At 41.5% G+C, this 26,689-nt stretch overlaps 1 protein-coding gene across 1 annotated transcript in view; it reads left to right on the top strand.

Moving 5' to 3' along the window:
- SLC1A1 (solute carrier family 1 member 1) overlaps positions 1–26,689 on the top strand; it is a 129,442-nt gene that overhangs the window by 33,199 nt on the left and 69,554 nt on the right. Inside the window, exon 2 of the mRNA XM_075317591.1 lies at positions 21,331–21,471. Within this exon, the coding sequence (XP_075173706.1) occupies positions 21,331–21,471 (141 nt within the window). The remainder of the gene's footprint in view (positions 1–21,330; positions 21,472–26,689) is intronic.

Here is a 26,689-nt window from a genome sequence, read left to right as displayed (position 1 = left end):
GGGAAGGAACATGTACTTACTCAGGCAGTATTGGTGATGATGCGACCGCAAAACAGACTCTGACAACAAGGTAAGCCAAGTCTCTGGGTGCCGATGGCCTCTTGGGGGAGCCCCTCCGGGTATCTGTCCCCTATAGTACTGCCGGGTGGTCCAGAGCATGCCTCCATGCACAAATTAGAAGTGTTCTGGTGGCCCGTTGGCGTAAAGCTATCCAGGCCCCGCTCCCTACTTGTTGGTAGTGGAGCTGTGCTTTCAAGGGCTCACGCTTGGGATTTCTGTGGGCTGCATGGGTTGGAAAGCCCTATCCCCCTCGTTGCGCTAGTGCCCCTGATCTCTGAGCTTTTTGGGGACAGTCCATAAAGTCACTATCCTCCACAGGTTAATTGCTGGGTTGCCTGAAGCTACTCCCCGACCTAGGGTCCTGTATCCCGAACAGTTATTAGACTCGAGCTGCTGACCGTCCTCCAAGACTAGGTCTAGGCACCCAGCCTCAATACCCTGCGACCGGGTCTCCAACTCCTGCGGGCCCAAACCACCGTCTGCAACCCAACCTGTAACACCCTGGGAGCCACACACTCCCAGCTCCTCACTTCTCGAGGGCTAACACTCAACTTCCTACTTCTCCTTCCTTCCCTCCCACCAGTCTGCCTGACCCCTAGTTGGGGGCCCTATTCCAGCTCAGCAGCCCACTGTTGTGTCTGACAGGGTGTGGTGTGAGATGTGGTTGGGATTTGGATGCGGATGGAGGCAGTACCATAGGTTGGGAACCCAGAATCATGGGGGGTTGAGCCCTGCACTAAAGAGCAGCAAGTGCAGAACCCTGTGACGCCCTGACTAGTCCAGGGGCGTCACACAAGTCTTAAAGGGGGTGTCCAGTCAGAATATATTGATGAACTATCCGTAGGATAAGTCATCATTATCAGATTGATCAGATTGGTGGCAGGTCAGCCACCGCGACACCACTGATAGGTCAAATGTTTGCATACAGAAAAGAGATGCAACTCCATTTAATGCAGCATTTTATGGGTTATGTTATTTTGAGCGCAGCTTCTGTCTTCAATATAGCACATAGATTTAGAACAATAGTCTTTAAAAAGAGGTTATCTGTCATAAATATAGACTTTATATAACGGGGTCCCCATCTTGGGAAATCCCTGTATCAGCTACAGTCCTGCCAGAACAAGATTGTTCATTAGAATGGCCATCATATAATCCTACACAAACATATAGGGTAATGCAGTGATTACAGATTAGTGGTGGGGTTAATAAAACTGTATTTGTAGCAATTAGATGTGCCCACTTCAGCTTCCATGAAAGCCACATGGCCACGTTGAGTATTTGGTGATTTTTTATTTCCGTATTTGTAGCCAAAACCAGGAGTGGGTTAAAAAATGCAGAAGTGGTGACGTGTTTCTATTATACTTTTAGGCCACGTTGAGTATTTCGTGAATTTTTTATCTCAGTATTTGTAAACCAAAACCAGGAGAGGAACAATCAGAGGAAAAGTATAATAGAAACACAGGAACCACTTCTGCATTGTTTACCCAAATACAGAGGTAAAAAATGCACCAAATACTCAAAGTAAGCATGTGGCCTAAAGAGGGATTTTTTGTGAGCCAACCCCTATAAAAGGTGTCCTACCATTAGATATCATATTCATTGCATAGATCATGAAAAAGAAACACTTGAAAACATTTGTTTACATAAAATGGCCATAGTGTATCTACTACATATTGTATACCTATGTGCATATTATTGAGCTGAGACACAGAAGCGCATTCACTTCTTCCACTCCACAAGCAGTTCTCTACGTACTGATATGTATCATCGAGATTCCCACTTATCTGTGGGATGACATACTGTGGATGTCACTCAGTAAACTTTTATCTTCACAGCTTTAAAGTGAACCTGTCAGGTGTAATATGCACCCAGAACCACGAGCAGCACCGGGTGCTGCATAATGCTAATCCCTGCCTAACCGTCCCTGTATACACTAGCATAGATAAAGAGATCTTAAGAAAAGTATTTCTAAAGATCTTTTATCGTATGCTAATGAGCTCAGAGACTAGTCCCCTGGGCATCAGTTCCCTTGGCTAGTTGGCTCCATTAGTATGTTAGTACGCCTCTGCGGGCATGCTAACATGCTAATGAATGTGCAGCGTCACAGGATGATCTCACTCACCTCTCCGCTTCCATCGCGTGCAACACTGAATTTCGGCTCAGTGCACATGATCACGGACTTCCAGGACATGCGTACTACTCCAGTTTGAAGCCAGGACACGTACACCTGGCTTCATAGTGCGCATGACAGAAACTCCGGGGTCATGCGCACTGAGCCGAAATCCAGTGTTGAGCAGTGATGGCAGTAGAGAGATGAGTGAGATCATCCTGTGACGCTGCACATTCATTAGCATGTTAGCACGCCCACAGGGGCGTACTAACATGCTAATGTGGGCGACTAGCCGGGGAACTAATGCCCAGGGAGCTAGTGCCCTCGCTCATTAGCATACGGTAAAAGATCTTTAGAAATACTTTTTCTAAAGCTCTCTTTATCTGTGCTAGTGTATACAGGGATGGTTAGGCAGGGATTAGCAATATGCACCCAGAACTGCTCGTGATTCTGGGTGCATATTGGACCTGATAGGTTCCCTTTAAGTCCCAATGATAACTATTCACATGGGAGACATTAGCCTTTTTTTTGCTTATCTGTCATGGTAACTGCAGTCTGTTGGCCATTGGGCAGGGTTCACCTCCTCTGCAGGTGACCCCCTAATTAGGAAAAAAAATCCAATTGCTCCCATTGTCCCTTAAACTTGTCTCACATGGACGACCCACAGGGATTTCGGCTGACCATTTCGGCAGATTACCAGTCTGGGCCTGTCTGTAGGTGAAGTTCTATGTTGTACACTGAACAGCATTGAGTTGCTTTTCAAATCCAGTTGAAAATCTTTAGAAAGAGATTAAATTTGCTATTGCAAAAAGACAATAGGAAAGAGTTTGAGAAAATTTTAGTGGACAAGTATTAGAAACTACCAGCAGACACATGCAAGAAGCTCACAGATGGCTACAAAAAAAACGTAGAAGCTGTTATTGTTGTCAAAGTTTGTGTTACTTGTATCATGAAAGGAAGACTTAATCTTAGCATTTGGACATGCTTCTAAAACACTCTAATGATACTCGGTACATATCCAATTATGCCTAAAGATATTGGCTCTTGTTTTAACAAATAATCAAGGGAATGTTGACTACGATTGTCAATACATCCATCAACAAAATGTAATTTTAGCATTTTATAAATATACGTGTGTATATATATATATATATATATATATATATATACAAAATGAGGACACCCCTCATATTTTTGTAATTATCTTGTTATATCTTTTCATGAGACAGCACTGAAGATATGACACTTTGGTGTTGTATGACACTTGTATAACAGTGTAAGTTTGGTGTACCCTCTAAATAACTCAACACACAGCCATTAATGTCTAATCCGCCAACAATAAAGTGAGAACACCCCTAAGTGAAAATGGGCAAAGTGTCAATATTTTGTGTTTCCATCATTTATTTCAAGCACTTCCTTAACTCTCTTTGGCATGGAGTTCACTAGAATTTCATAGGAGCCACTGGAATCCTCTTCCACTCCTCCATGCCGACACTACGGAGCTGCTGAATGTTAGATACGTTGTGTTCCTTCAGCTTCCGTTTCAGAATGCCCCACAGATGCTCAATAGGGTTTAGGTCTCGAGACATGCCTCCTTCTGGGACAACAGCCATGCAGACCAATTGCATGCAGTGTGTGGTGGGCACTGTCAGACTGACCTGCAGCAATGCTGGGAGTACTCATATATCTACTTTGAAAAGACAACCTCGTGCACCCAAATTTTTTAGTCAACCATAGCGAAATCTATTCTAAATAGAACCTGTCTTGTTAAACCACTGTATGGTCTTGAACACCATCCTGCAGCTCACTTTAAGGGTGTTGGCAATCTTATTATAGCCTAGGCCATCTTTATGTACAGCAACAATTATTTTTTTCAGATCCTCAGAGAATTATTTGCCGTGAGGTGCCATGTTGAGCTTCAAGTGACCAGTAAGAGAGAGTGTGTGAGCGATAACACCAAATTTAACACAACTGCTCCCCATTCACACCTGAGACCTTGTAACACTAATGAGTCACATGACACTGGAGGGAAAATGGCTAATTGGGCACAATTTGGCCATTTTCACTTAGAGGGGTACTCACTTTTGTTACCAGTGATTAAGACATTAATGATTGTGTGTTGAGTTATTTAGATGGCACATCAAATAACACTGTGATACAAGCTGTACACTGACTACTTTACATTGTATCAAAGTGTCATTTCTTCAGTGTTGTCCCATGAAAAGATATAAGATAAAAAAAAGATATATAGTGAAACCTTGGTTAACAAGAACAATCTGTTCTGGGAGTGTGCTTATTAACCAAGTTACTCGTTCAGCAAAGTAAGATTTCCCATAGGAAATCATTGCAATGCAGACAATTCGTTCCACAACTTGTTAAATGTCCCATCCTGGCCCACTATTGTGCCATTCCACACACGTACAAATACGCACAAACACGCATTCACACACATATTATGCTCACCTTACCTTCCATTCCATCGCCGGCATCATGGATCTTGTAGTTCGCCAGTACAAGATGTGTATCCAGTAACCGTTGCGACAAGGGAGTAACTTCCACTGCCACACATATCACATATGTGTGTGTGCGCGCGTGTTTGTGTGTGTTTGTGCTTGTGTATTTGTGTGTGTTTGTGTGTGTTTGTGCGGACTACAAGAGCGGGTTAGAGCGCGGTGGATGTACGGAACCGGAAGTGTGTGCGGTAAGTATTTTGCTTGTACGGCAAAGCTTGCTCGTAAACTGAGTTACAAATTTACAGCAAGCTTTGCTCGTTAAGCAAAATACTCGCTAACTGGGTTACTCATTAAGAGAGGTTCCACTGTAATAAGATATAAAATGTGAAGGGCGAACTGAATATATATATATATAGCTATAAATATATTTTTTGTATGACTTTTTGTATACTTATTTGTATGAATATATATATATATAGTTGAAACCTGAAATTTACATACACTATCTAAAAAGACACATATGCATGTTTTTCTCACTATCTGACATGAAATCAGGATAAAACGTTCCCGTTTCAGGTCAATTAGAATTACCAAAATTATTTATATTTGGCAAATACCAGAATAATGAGCGAGAGAGAGAATGTTTTAAGGCATTTTTATTACATTCTGCACAGTGAAAGGTTTACATACATTTCATTAGTATTTGGTACCATTGCCCTTTGACTTGGGTCAAATGTTTTAGATATCCCTCCACAAGCTTCTCACAAGAGCTGGTAGGAGTTTGGGCCCATTCCTCCTGACTCTGACAAAACTGATGTAACTGAGCCATGTATGTAGGTCGCCATACAATGGCCACTCCAAAACATTGACTTTGTTAGCCTTGAGCCACTTTGTAACCAGTTTGGCAGTATGCTTCGGGTCATTGTCTATTTGGAAGGAAGACCCATTTCCATCTAAGCTTTAAGTTCCTGGCTGATGTCTTGAGATGTTGCTTCAGTATTGCCACATAATCTTCTTTGCCATCACACAGCCCTGATCTCAATCCTATTGAAAATGTATGGGCAAAGCTGAAAAGGCAGGTGCGAGCAAGGCGACCTACAAACATGGCTCAGTTACACCAGTTCTGTCAGGAGGAATGGGCCCAAATTCCTACCAACTATTGTGAGAATCTTGTCAAGGAAAACAAGGAGAAAATTGAATGTTTTTGAAAATATACATCAGTTTTTATTAAATGGTTAATAATAGAAATGCATTATATACAAAAATTGCAATAAAAATTACAAAGATGTGCATAAAAATACATAGGAAAATGATCAAGAGAGATGGTGGAGAATATTGTGTGAGGGCGCACCAGGCTAGAGTCACCAGATTTCAATTAATATATAACAGGCATTTGTGCAAAAACTGCCAAGTAGGGAATCCTGTTCCCGGGTGCGAAACAGGCTATACCGGGCAAGGAGTGAAGCCTAAGTGGCTCAGAGATTCCACAATTATAGGTACAAGGCTGGGAGTCAACACATACCTGTTTAAAGTGCCGAGTGCAAACACACAAAGGAAGGAATCCAAGGAAAAGCCCCCCTACGATCGTCTCGCTATGGCTTAATCATGTGAGAAACTTGTGGAAGGATATCCAAAACATTTGACCCAGGTCATACAATTTAAGCGCAATGGTACCAAATACTAATGAAATGTATGTAAACTTTTGAGTTTGTAGAAAGTAATAGAAATATCTTAAAACATTCTCTCTCTCATTATTCTGGCATTTGGCAAATATAAATAATTTTGGTTCCTAATTGACCTAAAACGGGAAAGGTTTATTCTGATTTCATGTGAGAAAAACATGTATATGTGTTGTTTTAATTAGTGTATGTAAACTTCTGGTTTCAACTGTATATATTTTATTTATATTTTTCTTCACATATTACATTTTTTTACAGGATGCAGCTAAGTCCATTAATGTAGGCCTTGTAAACTAGGGTCTCCTTTCATGTGTGGTGCACTTATATAGTGCTGGGCAGCCCGCCTAATCTAATAGTAAGGGCATCACTAATAGGCTGTAAGCCAGACACTTTGCACCTACATGTGTGAACGTCGCACTGTACAAGCCTTCAAGCCTTTTTGCGTACAATTTTAATACTAAGCAATCACCCCCTCCATGGATTGGTAGTGTGAGTGGCTGCTCCATCAGTGTTTTTCGCCTGTTGCCTCCATCTTCATTAAGGGGTTTTGCTGCATCCTGTTAGTGCATTAGATACTGTGGCCTGGGCAGGTAAACACTGTTGCCCTTTTGTTGCTGTGAATAAAACTTCTGGTTTCAACTGTATATACGAGGGGCTGCTGAAAAATCTTTGGCTTTACCCAGAAAGAAACGAGATAGGATGATGAAACTTTTCAGTTTTGGTTTGGACCGTGAAGAAGGCGGTTTTCACCGCCCAAACGCATTGTCCGTGATGCATTTGACCTGCATTTACTTTATGTCCTCAGCTCTGTCATATTTTAAAAAAAAATTCTACGAATAAATCTACAAGTTTTATGCCACCTGAATTTCCCGATTCTTTGCTGGATCTCTCCTATTTTTTGCATATATATATATATATATATATATATATATATATATATATAACTACAGTTAGGTCCAGAAATATTTGGACAGTGACACAATTTTCGCGAGTTGGGCTCTGCATGCCACCACATTGGATTTGAAATGAAACCTCTACAACAGAATTCAAGTGCAGATTGTAACGTTTAATTTGAAGGTTTGAACAAAAATATCTGATAGAAATTGTAGGAATTGTACACATTTCTTTACAAACACTCCACATTTTAGGAGGTCAAAAGTAATTTGACAAATAAACCAAACCCAAACAAAATATTTTTATTTTCAATATTTTGTTGCGAATCCTTTGGAGGCAATCACTGCCTTAAGTCTGGAACCCATGGACATCACCAAACGCTGGGTTTCCTCCTTCTTAATGCTTTGCCAGGCCTTTACAGCCGCAGTCTTCAGGTCTTGCTTATTTGTGGGTCTTTCTGCCTTAAGTCTGGATTTGAGCAAGTGAAATGCATGCTCAATTGGGTTAAGATCTGGTGATTGACTTGGCCATTACAGAATGTTCCACTTTTTTTCACTCATGAACTCCTGGGTAGCTTTGGCTGTATGCTTGGGGTCATTGTCCATCTGTACTATGAAGCGCCGTCCGATCAACTTTGCGGCATTTGGCTGAATCTGGGCTGATAGTATATCCCGGTACACTTCAGAATTCATCCGGCTACTCTTGTCTGCTGTTATGTCATCAATAAACACAAGTGACCCAGTGCCATTGAAAGCCATGCATGCCCATGCCATCACGTTGCCTCCACCATGTTTTACAGAGGATGTGGTGTGCCTTGGATCATGTGCCGTTCCCTTTCTTCTCCAAACGTTTTTCTTCCCATCATTCTGGTACAGGCTGATCTTGGTCTCATCTGTCCATAGAATACTTTTCCAGAACTGAGCTGGCTTCATGAGGTGTTTTTCAGCAAATTTAACTCTGACCTGTCTATTTTTGGAATTGATGAATGGTTTGCATCTAGATGTGAACCCTTTGTATTTACTTTCATGGAGTCTTCTCTTTACTGTTGACTTAGAGACAGATACACCTAGTTCACTGAGAGTGTTCTGGACTTCAGTTGATGTTGTGAACGGGTTCTTCTTCACCAAAGAAAGTATGCGGCGATCATCCACCACTGTTGTCATCCGTGGACGCCCAGGCCTTTTTGAGTTCCCAAGCTCACCAGTCAATTATTTTTTTCTCAGAATGTACCCGACTGTTGATTTTGCTACTCCAAGCATGTCTGCTATCTCTCTGATGGATTTTTTCTTTTTTTTCAGCCTCAGGATGTTCTGCTTCACCTCAATTGAGAGTTCCTTAGACCGCATGTTGTCTGGTCACAGCAACAGCTTCCAAATGCAAAACCACACACCTGTAATCAACCCCAGACCTTTTAACTACTTCATTGATTACAGGTTAACGAGGGAGACGCCTTCAGAGTTAATTGCAGCCCTTAGAGTCCCTTGTCCAATTACTTTTGGTCCCTTGAAAAAGAGGAGGCTATGCATTACAGAGCTATGATTCCTAAACCCTTTCTCCGATTTGGATGTGAAAACTCTCATATTGCAATTGGGAGTGTGCACTTTCAGCCCATATTATATATATAATTGTATTTCTGAACATGTTTTTGTAAACAGCTAAAATAACAAAACTTGTGTCACTGTCCAAATATTTCTGGACCTAACTGTATATATATATATATATATATATATATATATATATATATAATCTTTATATATAAAAATACATGTGGGTGTGTATGTGTGCATGCATGTACAGTGTGAACCAAACATACATATTCAACAGATTTGGAAGGCTGGGCTTTAAAGGGAACTGACTACATGGATTTTACCATATAAGGCCCCTTTCACACGTCAGTGATACTGGTACGTTTGTGCTTTTTTTCCTACGTACCAGAATCACTGACATACACAGACCCATTATAATCAATGGGTCTGCTCACACATCAGTGATTTTTCACTGACTGTGTCTCCGTGTGGCGTACCCGCGTGTCCGTGATTGCCGCATGGAGACATGTCCATTTTTTTCTGGGATCACTGATGTCCCACGGACCACGCAGTGGTGTGATCCGTGAAACACGTGCCAGAAAAAAACGTGCATATAAAATAAAAATCATTTTTACTCACCCGGCTTCAGCCGTGATCTGTGCAGCCTGTTCTGCCTGCTGCTTCTGAGCCGGCTCATTACTGTCGTGCATATTCATGAATCCACGGACCATGGAAGCAGCTCCTGCGGAGGTCAGCGCCGGGCGAATGCTGCACCGCGGGAGCGTTCAGCACCGTGGAGAGCGGGAGTGGGCACAGGTGAGTTAATCTCTATGTGCAATCACGGACCATGGAGAACGGAGCCCGGATTGCACTTAGACAACCCACGTGTGCCGTGAATCACGACACACGGAGGGACATGTGCGTTTTACACATCAGTGAAGAACGTCTGTGTTTTTCACCAACGTGTGAAGCGGGCCTAAAGTAAAGGTGGTGCCATACTACTGTGTTTCTCTGAAAATAAGCCCTACCCCGAAAATAAGCCCCAGCAGGAACTTTCAGCCTTTTCGGCATAAGGCTTAACAATAAGCCCTACCCCGAAAATAAGCCCTAGTCATGGTCCAATAATAAGATGTCTATGCAGCTAAAAAAGTTAATAAATACTGCAGAGCACTTCATTATAGAAACCAAACACCCCCAAAAGAAAGAAAACAGAAGATCCTGCGATCATACTCACCAGACGCCGAATGGGAGGACCTGCAGTGTAACGCATCAAGGACCTGCGGTGGAACACACACACATCAGATTGCACACCCACACACATCAGATTGCACACACAATCACACATCTGATCGCACACACTCACCACATCCGGTGATACCGATTGCTTCTGGCTGGCAGGGGAACCTGGGATGCAGTGCAGTGGAGTGCGAGGACCTGCAGTGGAACACTGAAGGACCTGCGGTTAAACGCATCGACAGATTTGAATTTTCCCATTTCTTAGATCAAATAAAGCAGTCATATAGCATTTTTCAACAATGCCATAGACTAGATGAAGTGTAGATAGTAGACGTTACAGCTATGGCATTAATGTTAAAGCGCTAAAAGTGAAGATTTGTACCTGTCCCTATCATCATGACATTTCAGAAAAATTGCAAAAGCATCCAAAATATGTCAGCTAATAAGTATTCTTTTCTTTATTATGTACAGGGGAATCTATAGGTAGAAATCCTCAGAGATCCACCAGCAAGGTTAAGTATCCATCTACTTTAAGGCGACAGTGCTTTAATTATTACCATAATATGTGTTACACAGTTACTTTTACCACCTGTGAAGAACAGTTACCTACCATGGAGCATGACCGTCCCGTCTGTGCTGCACATTGTGTAATGCACAAAGAAAGAACTAATCAGATGTTTCCTAGTGAAGACTGAAAAAGATGATAAATAGGAAAAATGTTTAACAACTGTAATTGTTTGTTTTAATCTTAATCAATAGTGGCATGTAGCAGTTTTATAACCGCAGATACTTTGATAATGTCTGAAAATCAGTTGCGTTACGAGGAGCACGGAGACTAAAAAGAAATATCCATGACAATGTTCTTCTCGAATAAATAAATAAATCCTGCAACAGTTGGTTGAGGGAAATACTTGTCTAACGAGAGGACATGAGCTTTTATACACCCAACAGGAATCAGTCTATGAAGACAACCAAATGGTGACCCTGTAGTCTTTTTTTTTTTTTTTTTTTTTTTTTTAATAAGACCCAATATTTAAGAATCTCAAATACTTCTCACTCATACAACGTTAAAGTTAATATAGAGGAGGAAATCTAGCTACAGGGAAGATCCAAACCATGAATGATTCCTGATTGTCTGACTTGTGTTCAGGAACAAGATCAGTGTTTCACTGGGGCAGTTAATAAGGGCTTGGCCAGTAGAGAACATCCCCTTTAACATCTCCCCAAAAGAAATGCAAAGGAACAGAATTTTTCTTTTTTTTTCTGTTACCCCACCTCCCTAAAAAATGCAATCAAAAGGTCATATGTATGCAAACATAGTATTAATAATTTCATTGAAATCGAAAGAAAAAGAAATACTTTAAAGGGGTATTCCCATCTTCAAGATCTTATCCCAATATTTAATATGTGTAATAATAATAATAATAATAATAATATTAGAAAATACTTCCAATTAGAAATGTAGTATAGTTCTCCTGATCAGCTATGTTGCTTACCTTATGTGCAGGGCAGTGCTTAGATATCTATCGCTATGACCACTAGTAATTGTCACAATATGCATTGTCGTAATCATGGATACCTAAGCCACTGCAATACCCTGCACATGAGGTAAGAGACATGGCTATATCAGGAGAACCATACTACTTTTATAATTGGAGGTATTTGCTAATTGTATTATTATACCTAGTACATATTGGAATAAGATGTTGAAGATGGGAATAACCTTTTAAGGTTCTTAGAAAATAGAAACTCAAAACATTTTTTTTCTTTATAAATTTCCCAGTTTTTTTGAACATTCTTATAGAATTTTAATGAAAACATAATTTTTCATTGAGGCTACTTTCACACATCCGGCTTGAGCTCTGCGGCTCAATCCGGCTGTGCAAGCTATGCAACGGATGCGGTGAAAACACCGCATCCTTTGCATAAGTTTTTCCCTTGCGGCCCGTCCGGTTTTTGCCGCTTGCGGCATGCTACTGAGCATGCGCAGTGGCAAAAACCGCATGCGGCGGCCGGATGCGGTTATTGCCGCATCGCGCCGCATCCGGCCGCCATAGGCATGCATTGAAAAATGCGCCGCATCGGCCGAATGCGGCGCGATGCGGTTTTTTTTGCCGCACGAAAAAACGTGCCAGGCAACGTTCCATCCGGCCGCCGCATCGGCTAAATCTGCCGCATGCAGCAAAAACCGGACGGAACGCAAGGCCATGCGGCACAATGCGGCACTAATTAAAGTCTATGCAGGAAAATCGCAACCGGCAGCAAAAAAAACCGGTTGCGATTTTCCTGCAAAGTGCCGGATTGTGCCGCAGAGCAAAAACCGGAGGTGTGAAAGTACCCTAAATCAGTCAGTGAATGGTGTAAAGAGAAAAAAAAATCTATACAAGAAAGTTGTATTTCATTACAATGTTGCAACTCCCCGAAAACTGTCAGCTCATCACATGGAGAACAAGCCCTCATACAGCTCCAGATTTTATCACCTAAATAGGAAAATACTATACAAGTTTGGTGTCATCATAATCATCCTTACCTCAGGCCTGGTCATTTTTACAGCACAATAAATACGGTAAAAACCGAAGCCAAAAAACGATAGCAGAATTGTATTTTGTGCAATCTGCAGTTAGAATTTTTCCCATTTTTCAGACATTGAATGGCAAGAGGAATGGTGTTATTCACAAACAACAACTTGTTCAACAAAAAATAAGCCCTCCTACAGCTAGGTCCAGAGAAAAATAAAAAAGTTATGACTCCTACAAAAGTTATGGCTCATCATACTGTGATGTATGAAAAACTATTCTTTTAAAGTCTATAGCGGGCTTTACACGTTGCGATCTCGCTAGCGAGATCGCAAGCGATAGTACCCGCCCCGTCGGTTGTGTGACACAGGTATATCGCTGCCCATGTCGCACAACCTCGCTTACCCCCGTCACGTGGACTTACCTGCCCTGCAACGTCGCTCTGGCTGGCGAACCGCCTTCTTTCACAGTGGCGTCACACGGCAGGCAGCCAATAGAAGCGGAGGGGCGGAGATGAGCGGGACATAAACATCCCACCCACCTCCTTCCTTCCGCATTGGCGGTGGAGGCAGGTAAGGAGATGTTCCTCGCTCCTGCGGTGTCACACACAGTGATGTGTGCTGCCGCAGGAACAACAAACAACATCGCTAGCATCCTGAAAATGATTTTTTGTTTTAGGACGACTTCTCCACGGCAAACGATTTTGCCCTCTTTTGCGATCGTTTAAGATCGCTCTTAAGTGTTACACGCTGTGATCTCGTTAATGACGCCGGATGTGTGTCACAAACAATGTGACCCCGACGATAATGCATTAACGATATCGTAGTGTGTAAAGCCTGCTTATCTCTATAACCGTTCATCATTGCTTTCTAAAGCTTAATTAGAAATGTATATAGTTCCTATTTTTTCTGCATTATTTACATTGTTCACATTAAAACTATAACCTTTTAGATTAATTATACTTATGTTATGAACAGTAAAAACATCTGTCTATAGGATAATTCGTAATGGTTAGATTGGTGGGAACCCCATCACCTATCTACTGAATAGGTAATAACTGCTGTATTGGTGGGGACTCCATTGCCTATCTACAGGATAAGCAATAAGTGCTATATTGGTGGGAACTCCATCCCCTATCTAGAGGATAAGCAATAACTGCTAGATTGGTGGGCACCCTATCACCTACCCACAGAATAGGTAATAACTGACAGATTGGTGGGGACCATATTACATATCTACAGGATAGGCAATAACTGCTAAATTGTTGGGGACCCTATCACCTACCCACAGAATAGGTAATAACTGACAGATTGGTGGGGACCATATCACATATCTACAGGATAGGCAATAACTGCTAAATTGGTGGGGACTCCATCACGTATCTACAGAATAGGTAATAACTGCTAGATAGGTGATGTGATCCCCATCTATCTGCAGGATAGGTAATAACTGCTAAATTGATGGGGACCCCATCACTTATCTACAGGATAGGTAATAATTGCTACATTGGTGAGGCATCCGTCACCTATCTACAGGATAGGCAATAACTGCTAGATTGGAGAGGACAACATCACATCTATAAGATAGATAATAATTGCTAGAGTGGTGGGGTCCTCCTCACCTATCTACAGGATAGACAGTAACTGCTGGATTCGTGGGCACCCTAACTGACCTCAAGAACAGTAGTCCAATGTCCCCTTTTCAAATATTCAAATGGAGCAGTAGTCCCACGTGTGTTGCCTCTCTATAGTCTATTGGCCTGACAGAAGTAGTAATTGACTATCTATGGCATTTTTTAAGACTTTTAATTAACCTGTTATATAGTTAAACCCTTTCAATGACCTAACAATATTTACATTTTTTACATAAAAGCTTAAAATAAAAATGATATGCCCATGCATGAGATGTCTGGGCACTGCTCCCTTAAGGCCCTGTCACACACAACGAGATCGCTAACGAGATTGTTGCTGTGTCACCATAGCAGTGATCTCGTTATGTGTGACACCTACCAGCGATCAGGCCCCTGCTGTGAGATCGCTAGTTGTTGCTGAATGGTTGGGACCATTTTCTTCAAAGGCGATGTCCTGCTGGGCAGGACACATCGCTATGTTTGACGCCTACCAACGACCTCCTAACACAGTCCCAACGCTCGCCGAGATCGTTATACAGGTCGCTGATCGTTACTGCGTCGTTGGTAAGATCTGACTGTGTGACATCTCACCAGCGACCTCCCAGCGACTTACCAGTGATCTTTATCAGATCACATCATTTTCGGTATCGCTGGTAAGTCGTTAAATGTGATGGGGGCTTTACCTTCTACATAGAAATTAGTATGCATGTCTAATCACATAGTGTTTTCATGATAGTATAGAAATCTTGTGGTGAATAACAATGTCAGCTTGTTGTCCTCTGTATGTGGAGAGTGATAAGCTTTTAGAATATCTCTCTTATCTGAATCTACCTTCCTTCTTCTGTGGAGATTGTGGACCCTTTATTTTTTTATGGTCAGTTAATCATTGTGAGTGGAGATTACACCTGTAGTCATTATTGAGTAATAAAGCATTTAGGTGGAACCTCAATGTTACATGGCACAATAAGCTAGCTACAGACTTACATCACCAGTGAGCTAACGTCATTCCATGTAGACTTTCCTCCAATTTAAACATGTGCTAATGTGACGCCCCTGGACTAGTCCAGGGTGTTGCAGGGAACTGCACTACTCTCTATCCTATCCTATCCGCAACAGTGATTCTGTACCAACAGCACAAATCCTAGTCACCCAAACACTACACTTGTCAGGCACACCAGGGGCGTGGTTCCAGCTGGGAAAGGAACTGCCCACCTATGAGTCAGACAGGCTGGTGGGAGGACTTAGTCAGTCAGTTGGGAGTAACGGAAAAAGAGAGAGGACCTAGGGAGTAGGAGCTCCCTGAGGAGAGTCTGGCTGGGTCGCAGTCGGTGTCCTGAGCCTGAAGACACGGAGACCCAGTCGCGGGGACCTGGAGGACAGGGCTGGATGGGTCAAGAGGATCGTCAGCCATCAGATCCACAGTAACCGGTCTGGGGGCTGAGCACACAGCGGGGGACAGGCCCCTAAGTCGGGAAGTAGCTTCACGCAACCCTGCAATTAGCCTACAGCGGGTAGTAGCTTCACGTGCTATCTGCAACAGCTCAGAGATTAGCGGTGTCAGCACAACGGAGGGATAGGACTTCCCACACAGAGCAGTCCACAGAAATTCCACGTGCCAGCTGCTAAGAGCAGGTCCCCAGTAAAAACAGGGACGGGACTCGGAAGTTTCAAACCAACAGGGCCAGGGACACACAGAGTACACAGTGTATGGAGTAAGGCTCCAGTGCACCACAGAATCACTGAAAGGGACCACTGGATGTGCTGTCACAGAGGGCAGCGATACCCAGAGACTTGGTTTACCTCATAGTCTGTGTCCACTGAATGCGTCATCACACCTGAGTTGAGTACCCTGGCTCCCCAGCACCCTGCCGGCCCTATATCAATATAGTCTTCCTTTGCACCTTCCCCCCATCCAACACCAAAAGGGCCCATAGACTGTGCTTACCTTTTCCCTACCCTAAGTCCCGGGGCCTCTCTACCTGCGGCGGGAACCTCCATCACGGCTGCCCTACACCATCTTCCCCGGCACTCCCATACGGCAGCGGCGGTACTCCTCGCTACCGCACACCGCAGGTGGCATCACGAACATTCTCCCCTGTAAATAATCCCCCTCTTCATCGAAGTGTCTGCCGAGCAATCTAACTGCTGCTAGGGCGTCTCACTAGTGAAATGTTTAGAACAATACAGATCATGGTGAGCCTAGAAAACTCAATGTAAATTGATCACAGTGGATGTGTCACATCAAAACATTCCAGGAAAAATACAATTAAATTAATTTTTTAACAGTTTATCATTGTTTTTCAACAGCTTAAATTATATTCCAATAGAAGTATGATTATCATGTTTCTCTTATATTGTTATATGTACATTCTTGTTAACTAAACAGATCTTGTGTGCTGATATTGTTTCTTAAAATGAATATGTCAGCACAAAATGACTGTTCAAACCAAGCACAAATTCTCAGCATGCTCTTGAGTTGGCCAAACAGTTCAGTGTACCTTTCAAACTATTTGTTTTCCATCTGTCTATGCCCTTCTTTGGCTCCTGTAAAACCACTATTGAAGATTGATAGAAAGCAAGTAGGTTGGAAGGGACACTGAACTGCTGAAGCACATCTGTGCTTGGTTTGAACATTCATGTTGTGCTGACTCTTCAACTGTTACAATTTAATATCATGGTTATTGCTTATTTATTAGTATTTACTACTGTAAAATGGCCTTAGGGTGTAGCTATAGTGGTACTGGTACTAGTCTCACCCAGACTCAATAGCCTAGGTATGCAAAGGCCCCTCTGCCATATAGGAAAAAAAACTGTTAAAGCGTAGACATCTTATTTTTTTTATTTCACAAATCAGTACTACACATAAAAATAAGCAACTTTTTAATAGATCTTATCAGAAAAATCTGCTTCTTTCTCTGCCAGAATTGAAAAGTCATTATCAAAATTTTCAATTCCGAGATTCTATGGAGATAGAAGAGGGAGAATGGGTGGAGCTCTGCTTCTAGCTCCTCCCTCGGTCTCTAGCTCCTTCCTCCTGCCATCATAGAATCTCATCAGTTGCAACTGACATATCCTATCTCAGTAATAGGAAAGTCTTCACTCAACACAGATTTTACCTTCGAATTCAGAATTTTGATACTGACTGAAAAGAAATAAATAAAAAACATACAAAAAATTGTGTTTTCACCATACAGTTGACAAAAAAGTGGAATAAAATGCAATCAAAAAGTCTAAATAAGTGCAAATAAAAACCGTACAGCCCAAAACACAATTTTGTCCTGCAAAACACAAACTGCCATACAGCTCCAGCAGCGAAAAATTAAAAAAGCTATAGCTATCAGAACACAGCAATGCAAAAATATTTTTTTCCTATAAAATTGTTTATATTTTGTAAAAGCAGCAAAGCATAAAAAATATAAATGTGGTATCACTGTACTTGTACAGACCCGAATAAAGCTGTCTTATTACTTTTACGACCTTGGATTGCTATTTCTTTTTGATTCTGCCTAAAAAGTGGACTAGAAAATTATTAATCAATATTATGTGGTACTAATAAAAACTCCAAGTTATCCTGCAAAATAGCAAGCCTTCAGATGACATAAAAATCTATAGCCTTCAAAAATTCGGTGATGCAAAAACCTTTATTTGGTAAAAAAAAAAAAAGTGTTTTTAGTAGCTAAACCTAAAAAAAAAAAAATCTGGTATTGTTTAATTGTACTGACCTAAGTAATAAAGCTTACTTATCACTTATACCGCAAGATGAAAAGTGTAAAAACTAGTAAAAAAGCCAGTTCTTAAACTGCTGATGATTTGTTTACTCTGTCTCCCAACGATCGCAGTACAGATCCACTCACATGTATCCTGCTCTCTACTCTGAGCGCTTACATTGGAGTTTACGTGTATATTTCTGAAAAATGGGATTCAGAGAAAATTTCCAATGGAAAATTCACTGTAATGAGGCAGATGGAGTCACTTTGAACTGCTGTCCGGCGGTGTCCATCTTTTTACTCATCTTTTCATATGTGTACAAGCACACTGCTGAACAGGGGCCAAACGGAGTCTGGAGTAACCCTGCTACTGATGCTGATATAGGCTGTGTCCTCACTTTGCGTTTTCACCTGCGTTTCCGGTGCATTTTAGGTCCATTTTGAACTGCAAGGTTTTCATGCCAAAAGGCATGCGTTTTGTTTTTCCAGCAAAGTGTATGGAAAATGTGGATTTGCTGTCCGCACTTAGCGTTTCAAAACGCAGCGTTTAATTTGCATAATTTGTGGCAAAAACCATACGTTCAAAGAAGCAGCATGTCAGTTGCTTTTGCCATTTTGGTTGCGTTTTGCTAACATTGAAGTCAATGAGAAATGGGAAAAAGCAAGCTAAATCAAAATTCCAGCGTTTTACCTGCTTTTTAGGTGCTGAAAACATGCGTTTTGGACTTACAAAACGCATGCTTTTCTGACATTGAAATAATGGTATATTATGACCCTTTACACACACACATAGTCCGACAAATAAATTAAAGAAAAATATAATTTTCTTGATATTTTTCCGCTAAATAGTATAAAACCGCTATAATTATATGTAATATAACTATTTTATTTATTTTTTCATAAATTAGATGTGTGCTCCTTTTTTTTCTATTTGTTTAAACTTTATTTAGCTGTGTCTTTATGTTCAAAATGCATCTGTCAAAACGCAATGGAAAAGCATGTAAAAAGCGATAAAAACGTGGTAAATACGCATGCGTTTTTAGCGCTATTTTGTGGACAAAAGCAACTTTGGCAAAATCAATTACTGCCTAAATGTGCGTTTTGACGTGCGTTTAGGACGACGCAAAGTGCGGACATAGCCATACTGCTATATATACCACAGGCGATCAAATGATCGCAGCTTCAAGCGCCCTAAAAGCACTATTTAATACAGTAAAAAATTGTTAAAAATGTGAAATAAAAAAACACATGTTCAAAGCACCCCCCTTTTAAAAGCCCCATTAAAATAAAGGTTTTAAAAAAAATACACACATTTGGTATTACTGCATTCAGAAATATCTAATCTATCAAAATATAAAATAAATTAATCAGATTGGTAAACGGTGTAACAAGAAACAATCAAAACTCCAGAGTTACATTTTTTGGTCTCCACGACACTGAAATAAAATGCAATAAGAGACAATCAAAAATCGTATCTACTTCACATTGATATAAGTAAAAACATCAGCTCAAAGCTCAAAAAATAAGCCGTAACACAGACGCAGATACCGAAAAATGAGAACGTTATAGGTCTCGGAAAATAGCGACACAAGATATATATTTTTTTACAATAATAATAATAGTAATAATTTATTCATTTATATAGCGCTATTAATTCCATAGCACTTTACATACATTTATAATAATCTGAAATTGTTTCCACTATATAAATAAAAAAAACTATACGTTTGGTATCTTCATATTCATACTGAGATAGAGAATCATATTGCCCAGTCAGTTTTACCATATAGTAAACACAATTAAACAACAACTTTTTTTTTTAACACAATTAAAAAAAAACAATTGTGGAACTGCATTTCTTTTGCAATTTCAACTTGCAATTTTTTTTTCCCATTTTCCAGTACACTACGTGGTAAAATGAAAGCACAACTCCTCCTGCAAAAAAACAAGGCATCTGGCCACATGGCCAGAAAAACAAAAAGGTTATGGCTCTTTGAAGAAATGAAGGAAAAAAATAAAACAAAAAAATGGAAAATTACCCGTGGTGAAGGGGTTAAAGGTATAAAATCAGCGTGCACTCGTCCTAGATTTCAGAGGACTCACAGTAGGACAGGCTGCGTGAAAAACATCTGTTCAAGACATATATCAGAAAAATAAAAATACACATATATGCGATCATTCTATTCATAAAAGTAAGATCTATCAAAATATAAAGTAAATTAATCTAAGAGGGATTTTCGAACACTGCAACAACAGAAAAAAGTGTAATGTATCCGAAAATAATATCAATAAAAACATCAGCTTGTGGCACAAAAACAAGCCCTCAAACAGCTTTAGAGCCCAAAAATTTAAAATGTTACGGTTCTCGGAAAGTCGTGACACAAGCAAGAGGGAGGGGGGGAGTGGTAGGGGGGAGAGGGGGGAGAGGGGGGATTTTAAACGATTTAAATCGTTCTGCTGGACATGCTGAGCATGCTTATTAGAACGTGACGGAATTTGTCAGTGGATTCCGCCGCTTAGCGCATAGCGGTGGAATCCGTCACCATAGACAATCATTAGACACCTTGGCGGATTCCAACGGAATCTGTCAAGGTGTGTTATTTTAACAACCCAAAAAACGCTACATGTAGCGTTCCCTCCGCCCGACGCTGCATCAAAATAACGACTAAACGTCGTCCAGCGGATGCAACGCAGACACTTGTGTTACAGTGCGTCGTCAATACAAGTCTATGGAGAATAGCGCAGTGCGTTAACGGACTGCGCTATTCTCCATAGCGGCGGATTGCGCAGAACGCAAATTTGAAAGCGCGTTACATGAGACCTCAAACACATTCAGTGCACACATGGCACACAGATGCTATCCATGTGCTGTACGTCTTTTTCACTGATCCATAGGCTTGTATATATTTTTAATCTGTGCTGCTGGAAAAACACAGGTATCTGAATGAGATCTAAGCAGGAAGGTAACAATGCAATAACCGAATTACTTAAAGTGTTTGTCTAGGTCAATAAAATTAATTAGCTTAAAATAGTAAATTATGTAAATTATAATAAGCTTTTAATATTACAGGATATTTCTTCCTGTCCCAGGTTCAACAGTATCACTTTCAGTCCTGTGAGTCCACATTAGAGCTTCCAGTGTGTACATGTCATCAATGGTGTGTGTGAAGGTGACTGACTGTCCACTTACCATACGAAGTACGCGTCCTATGTCTATGCACTACCTGTTCTGTATATCTATATACAAACAACTGTTGTGGTCAGGGGTTAATTGTGGCACTCACTGATGATCCAACCCATATAAAAGTCTTTATTCAGTGCATAAGTATACATGCGCTAATAAAATAAATTTATTGGTCACAGTGATTTATGAAGTCACATGCACATAGACGGATTCCAGATGTACAATACGCATTCATTGGTTTGTTCTTAGTATATTTCCTTTATGCTCAGTTCACCTCTTACTAAATGAGTATTTTTATACATGTTTAGTTTGATCTTATATTTTTCCTTTTTAAGGTATTGGACTTGGGGTTTTGGTTCGTGAATATGGAAAACTTTCCAACTTGGACAAAATTTATTTTGCATTCCCTGGAGAAATTCTGATGCGAATGCTAAAGCTCATCATTTTGCCATTGATTGTATCCAGCATGATAACAGGTACATCATATATGATGTTTTTGTTTAAAGTCATCTGGTCAGCCTATTTCTCTTAACTTGCTATCTGAATGTGCATTCATATTTTAATGAGAAGAGGGGAATATGTACTGATGGACACATTCTAGAACAAAAAGGTATCAGGAATTTCTTATCAGTACTCGTTGTGGTTGGCCAAGGTTAGATTTTAATCCGGGACCCTGTGTTACAACTAAAAAGTGCTAATTACTGAGTAATTGTAATTTTCTATATTAAAAGGAATCTGTCAGCAGGTTTTGTTATGTAATCTGAAGACAGCATGTTGTAGGAGTAAAAACACAGAATTCAATAATGAGTCACATGTCAAATTGTTTACTTAAACTGAGTGTTTTATTACTAGGACATTATTATTGCTGTGACTAGAAAACCATAAGAAAATTCCCATAAAAATTAACCTTTGATTCAAAATTTAAAAGGTATAGAATTTACCAACACAAAACACTCTCAAATAGTGAAAGGGCAAAAATTAGGTAAAATACCAGTTTTAAGGAGGGAAGGGGGGAGGACCACTGGCATTATTGTATCCCTACTGTATTCCTACCTGTTAATGGAGGGTATGACGCCCTAGGGTTTTGGCGTCGCCATTCACCTACGGGAGACCCTAAAAACTCCCTAATGTGCCTTACGCTACACAAATATGTGCACCAAAAGTGAAACCAAAATAATAAAGACAGGACTACTAATTACACAGATTTATATTTATATTATAGTAGTCATTTATCTGGCAAAGAGGTCCAACAGTCAAGGTCCTCATAATCAGACATTGTCCAGATGCGTTTCCCCCTGTTTAATCCACAGGGTTCATCGGGGAGAGCTTGAAATAACATACAGGACCAAAGATGTTAGGTCCCAGCAGCAACCGAGGTCTAGGTGATATGAGGAGAATCCCTGAGGACAATTGGAAAAAAACATCCTTTTAAAACATGTAGGGGGCGAGAGCGAGGCTAGATTACTACGTCAGCTGCGTCATGAGATGAGACACCTAGTTATAAATCACCTGATATAACCAGACAGTGCAGCACGTATTGTTCCGGTGCTGGAACGCAAATCCGCTCCACCATTCAGCTACCACTTCCTGGATGCAGGAATATGACGTATCTGGCGCATAGTGGACACCAGTTGTATCACCTGACATATCCGGAAATAATACAGCGATATCCGAAATGATTTCATGGTGGAGGGCAAATGCGTTCCACTATTACACTACCGCCTCCAGGAAGTAATCTAACATGCCCTGTGCGTGGCATGTCAAATTAGAAAACAGAGGGCTTTAGGGTACAGATTCAATCTCCCAGTATAGAATCAGAAATGAGGACAGCTACTATGACACAAGGTCAAAAGAAACAGATTAACCCCTCATCCCTTGCAATTACACCCACAGACAAGATAACATAAGAATTTTCTTATGGTTTTCTGGAAATTGGTTCCCTTGTTCATACTAGCTGCGGCTTTGGTTGTGTTTTTATTGCTGTGACTAGTTACCTTGTGCCATGCTGTCTAAATCCACCTCCTCTTGTGTTTACTTATAGACATGTACATGCAGAGCCTGGTGTGGCCAGGGTTAGCTGTTTCAACTCTGCTGCATGGCTCTAGCTAAAAATTGTGGTTGTGTCAAAACCGCTGCATCTAGTAATCTAAGTGATACATTGTTGGATTCAGTGTATCTTTGCCTTCATCATGCTGCTCAAAGATGAGGTAGCAAAAACTTGCTGACAGATTCCCTTTAAAGTTCTACAGAAAGAACACACAATTAAGTCAGAGTAGATTAAGTCTATGTTCACACACTGCATCTTTTATTGCGTTTTTGGTGCATTTTTGAGGTCACAAAGATGCACCTACAGTGCCTTGCGAAAGTATTCGGCCCTCTTGAATTTTTCAACCTTTTCCCTCATTTCAGGCTTCAAACATAAAGATAAAAATTTTAATGTTATGGTGAAGAATCAACAACAAGTGGGACACAATTGTGAAGTTGAACAAAATTTATTGCTTATTTTAAACTTTTGTAAAAAAATAATAAACTGAAAATTGGGACATGCAATATTATTTGGCCCCTTTACTTTCAGTGCAGCAAACTCACTCCAGAAGATCATTGAGGATCTCTGAATTATCCATTGTTGTCCTAAGTGACTGATGATGATAAATATAATCTACCTGTGTGTAATGAAGTCTCCGTATAAATGCACTTGCTCTGTTATAGTCTCAGTGTTCTGTTTAAGCGCAGATAGCATCATGAAGACCAAGGAACACAACAGGCAGGTCTGTGATACTGTTGTGGAGAAGTTTAAAGCCGGATTTGGTTACAAAAAGATTTCCAAAACTATAAACATCTCAAGAAGCACTGTGCAAGCGATCATATTCAAATAGAAGGAGTATCATACCACTGCAAATCTACCAAGACCCTGCCGTCCATCCAAACTTTCATCTCAAACAAGGAGAAGACTGATCAGAGATGAAGCCAAGAGGCCCATGATCACTCTGGATGAACTGCAGAGATCTACAGCTAAGGTGGGAGAGTCTGTCCATAGGACAACAATCAGTCATACACTGCACAAATCTGGCCTTTATTGCAGAGTGGCAAGGAGAAAGCCATTTCTCAAAGATATCCATAAAAAGTATTGTTTAAGGTTTGCCGCAAGCTACCTGGGAGACACACCAAACATGTGGAAGAAGGTGCTCTGGTCAGATGAAACCAAAATTGAACTATTTGAGCACAATGCCAAACGATATGTTTGGCATAAAAGCAAACAGCTCATCACCATGAACACACCATCCCCACTGTCAAACATGGTGGTGGCAGCATCATGGTTTGGGCCTGCTTTTTTCAGCAGAGACAGGGAAGATGGTTAAAATTGATGGGAAGATGGATGGAGCCAAATACAGGACCATTCTTGAAGAAAACCTGTTGGAGTCTGCAAAAGACCTGTGACTGGGACGGAGATTTGTCTTCCAACAAGACAATGATCCCAAACATAAAGCAAAATCTACAATGGAATGGTTCACAAATAAACGTATCCAGGCGTTAGAATGGCCAAGTCAAAGTCCAGACCTAAATCCAATCGAGAATCTGTGGAAAGAGCTGAAAACTGCTGTGCACAAACGCTCTCCATCCAACCTCACTCAGCTCAAGCTATTTGCAAGGGAAGAATGGGCAAGAATTTCAGTCTCTTGATGTGCAAAACTGATAGAGACCTACCCCAAGCGACTTGCAGTTGTAATCGCAGCAAAAGGTGGCGCTACAAAGTATTAACTTAAAGGGGCCGAATAACATTGCACGCCCCACTTTTCAGTTATTGATTTTTTAAAAAAAGTTTAAAATAAGAAATAAATTTTGTTCAACTTCACAATTGTGTCCCACTTGTTGTTGATTCTTCACCATAACATTAAAATTTTTATCTTTATGTTTAAAGCCTGAAATGTGGGAAAAGGTTGAAAAATTCAAGGGGGCCGAATACTTTCGCAAGGCACTCGGTATGCATGCATTTCCTTCTCCCAGCAAAGTCTGTGAGATTTCTATTTTGCTGTCTACACAGTGCATCTTTTTTTGGCTGCATCTTGGCTGCGTTTTTGAAGATGCAGCATGTCAATTCTTTTTGTGTTTTTTTCCTGCATTTTTGAGCCCCTCCAGTCAATAGATTTGACTTCAAAAACGCATTGGGCAAAATGCGATAAAAACGCAGCAACAACGCATGTTTCGCAGTTGATAGAAAACCAATCAACATGCGAGGATTTCCCGCCATACACGGTAATGCCGCAGCCATATTGGCTACTGACATTACTGTGATTGGACGGCCGCATCGCATCATTACGTGTGCATGCAGTTCAGGGAGCATTAATGTAGGAGGTGTAGCTTAGATTAGAGTAAACATATAGGCAGTGATGAACACTTGCACCCCTTATTGCGTTTTATTTAGCACAACAGGGTGTTTTTAGTTTTGTTTAACTTAATAATAAATAATTAAAAAAACAACGTGGGGTCACCCCTTTCTTGCCAACCAGCCAAGGTAAAGCATACAGCTGCTGGCAGGTATTACCAGGCTGAGAAGACCCATGGATTCAGGCCTCTTCCCAGCCTTAAAATACCAGCACACAACCGCCCCAGAATTGGCGCTTCCCAATTGCTATGATGTGTTGGCATTCAGAGTAATATTTTGGGGTTTTGCTTTCAACTGTGAAGTGTCAGCGGGCATCAAGCCCAGGGGTTAGTAATAGAGAGGCGTATTTCAGACAGCCCTACTAACCTAGTAAGTGTAAAGTGAGAAAACACACACACAGGAAAAAAATAATTTTTCTTCGTCGCTCTATTGGGAGACCCAGACGATTGGGTGTATAGCACTGCCTCCGGAGGCCACACAAAGCAATTACACCAAAAAGTGTAAGGCCCCTCCCCTTCTGGCTATACACCCCCAGTGGGATCACTGGCTCACCAGTTTTCTGCTTTGTGCGAAGGAGGTCAGACATCCACGCATAGCTCCACTGTTTGTAGTCAGCAGTAGCTGCTGGCTATATCGGATGGAAGAAAAGAGGGCCCATGTGGGGCCCCCAGCATGCTCCCTTCTCACCCGCGGTTGGTGCTTGTAAGGTTGAGGTACCTATTGCTGGTACAGAGGCTGGAGCCCACATGCTGTTTTCCTTCCACATCCCCTGGAGGGCTCTGTGGAAGTGGGATCTTGCCGGCCCCCAAGCCCTGGGGCCGGGCTCCATCCACAGACCCATAGAACCTGCTGGATTTGGAGCGGGAGTGCCGTTCAGGGACAAGGCCCTGCAACTTTCAGGTACTCTGTGTCCCCGGCAGGCACGGACACTCTCAGGCTTGCTGAGCGTTATAGTGCGCCGGGGACAGTAGCGCTGTGCGCTGGGGTTAGGTCACTGCAGCTTTGCTGAGTGACGTTTCATGTTGGGAACTACTGCGCCGACCGCTCCTGGAGCGGCGACGCAGCTGCGACTTGTAGTGCGCCGGGGACTTGGCGCCGACCGCGCTTTTACGGCGGCGGCGCTTCTAACTTTAGCCCCCGGCTTCTGCGGCCTAGTGCCGCTTCGTTCCCGCCCCCACCCTGTCAATCAGGGTAGGGGAGAGACGCTGCTCAATTATCAGCGCCGAGGGCTGGAGCTTTATTTACATGCTCCAGCCCTCTCACTAGGCACAGGGGGAAGCAGACTTCCCGCTCTTCGTCGGTGTACGCCC

This window comes from Anomaloglossus baeobatrachus, chromosome 1 (assembly GCF_048569485.1).
Source record: "Anomaloglossus baeobatrachus isolate aAnoBae1 chromosome 1, aAnoBae1.hap1, whole genome shotgun sequence".
Lineage (NCBI taxonomy): Eukaryota > Metazoa > Chordata > Amphibia > Anura > Aromobatidae > Anomaloglossus > Anomaloglossus baeobatrachus.
This window is presented reverse-complemented; position numbering and strand designations above follow the sequence as displayed.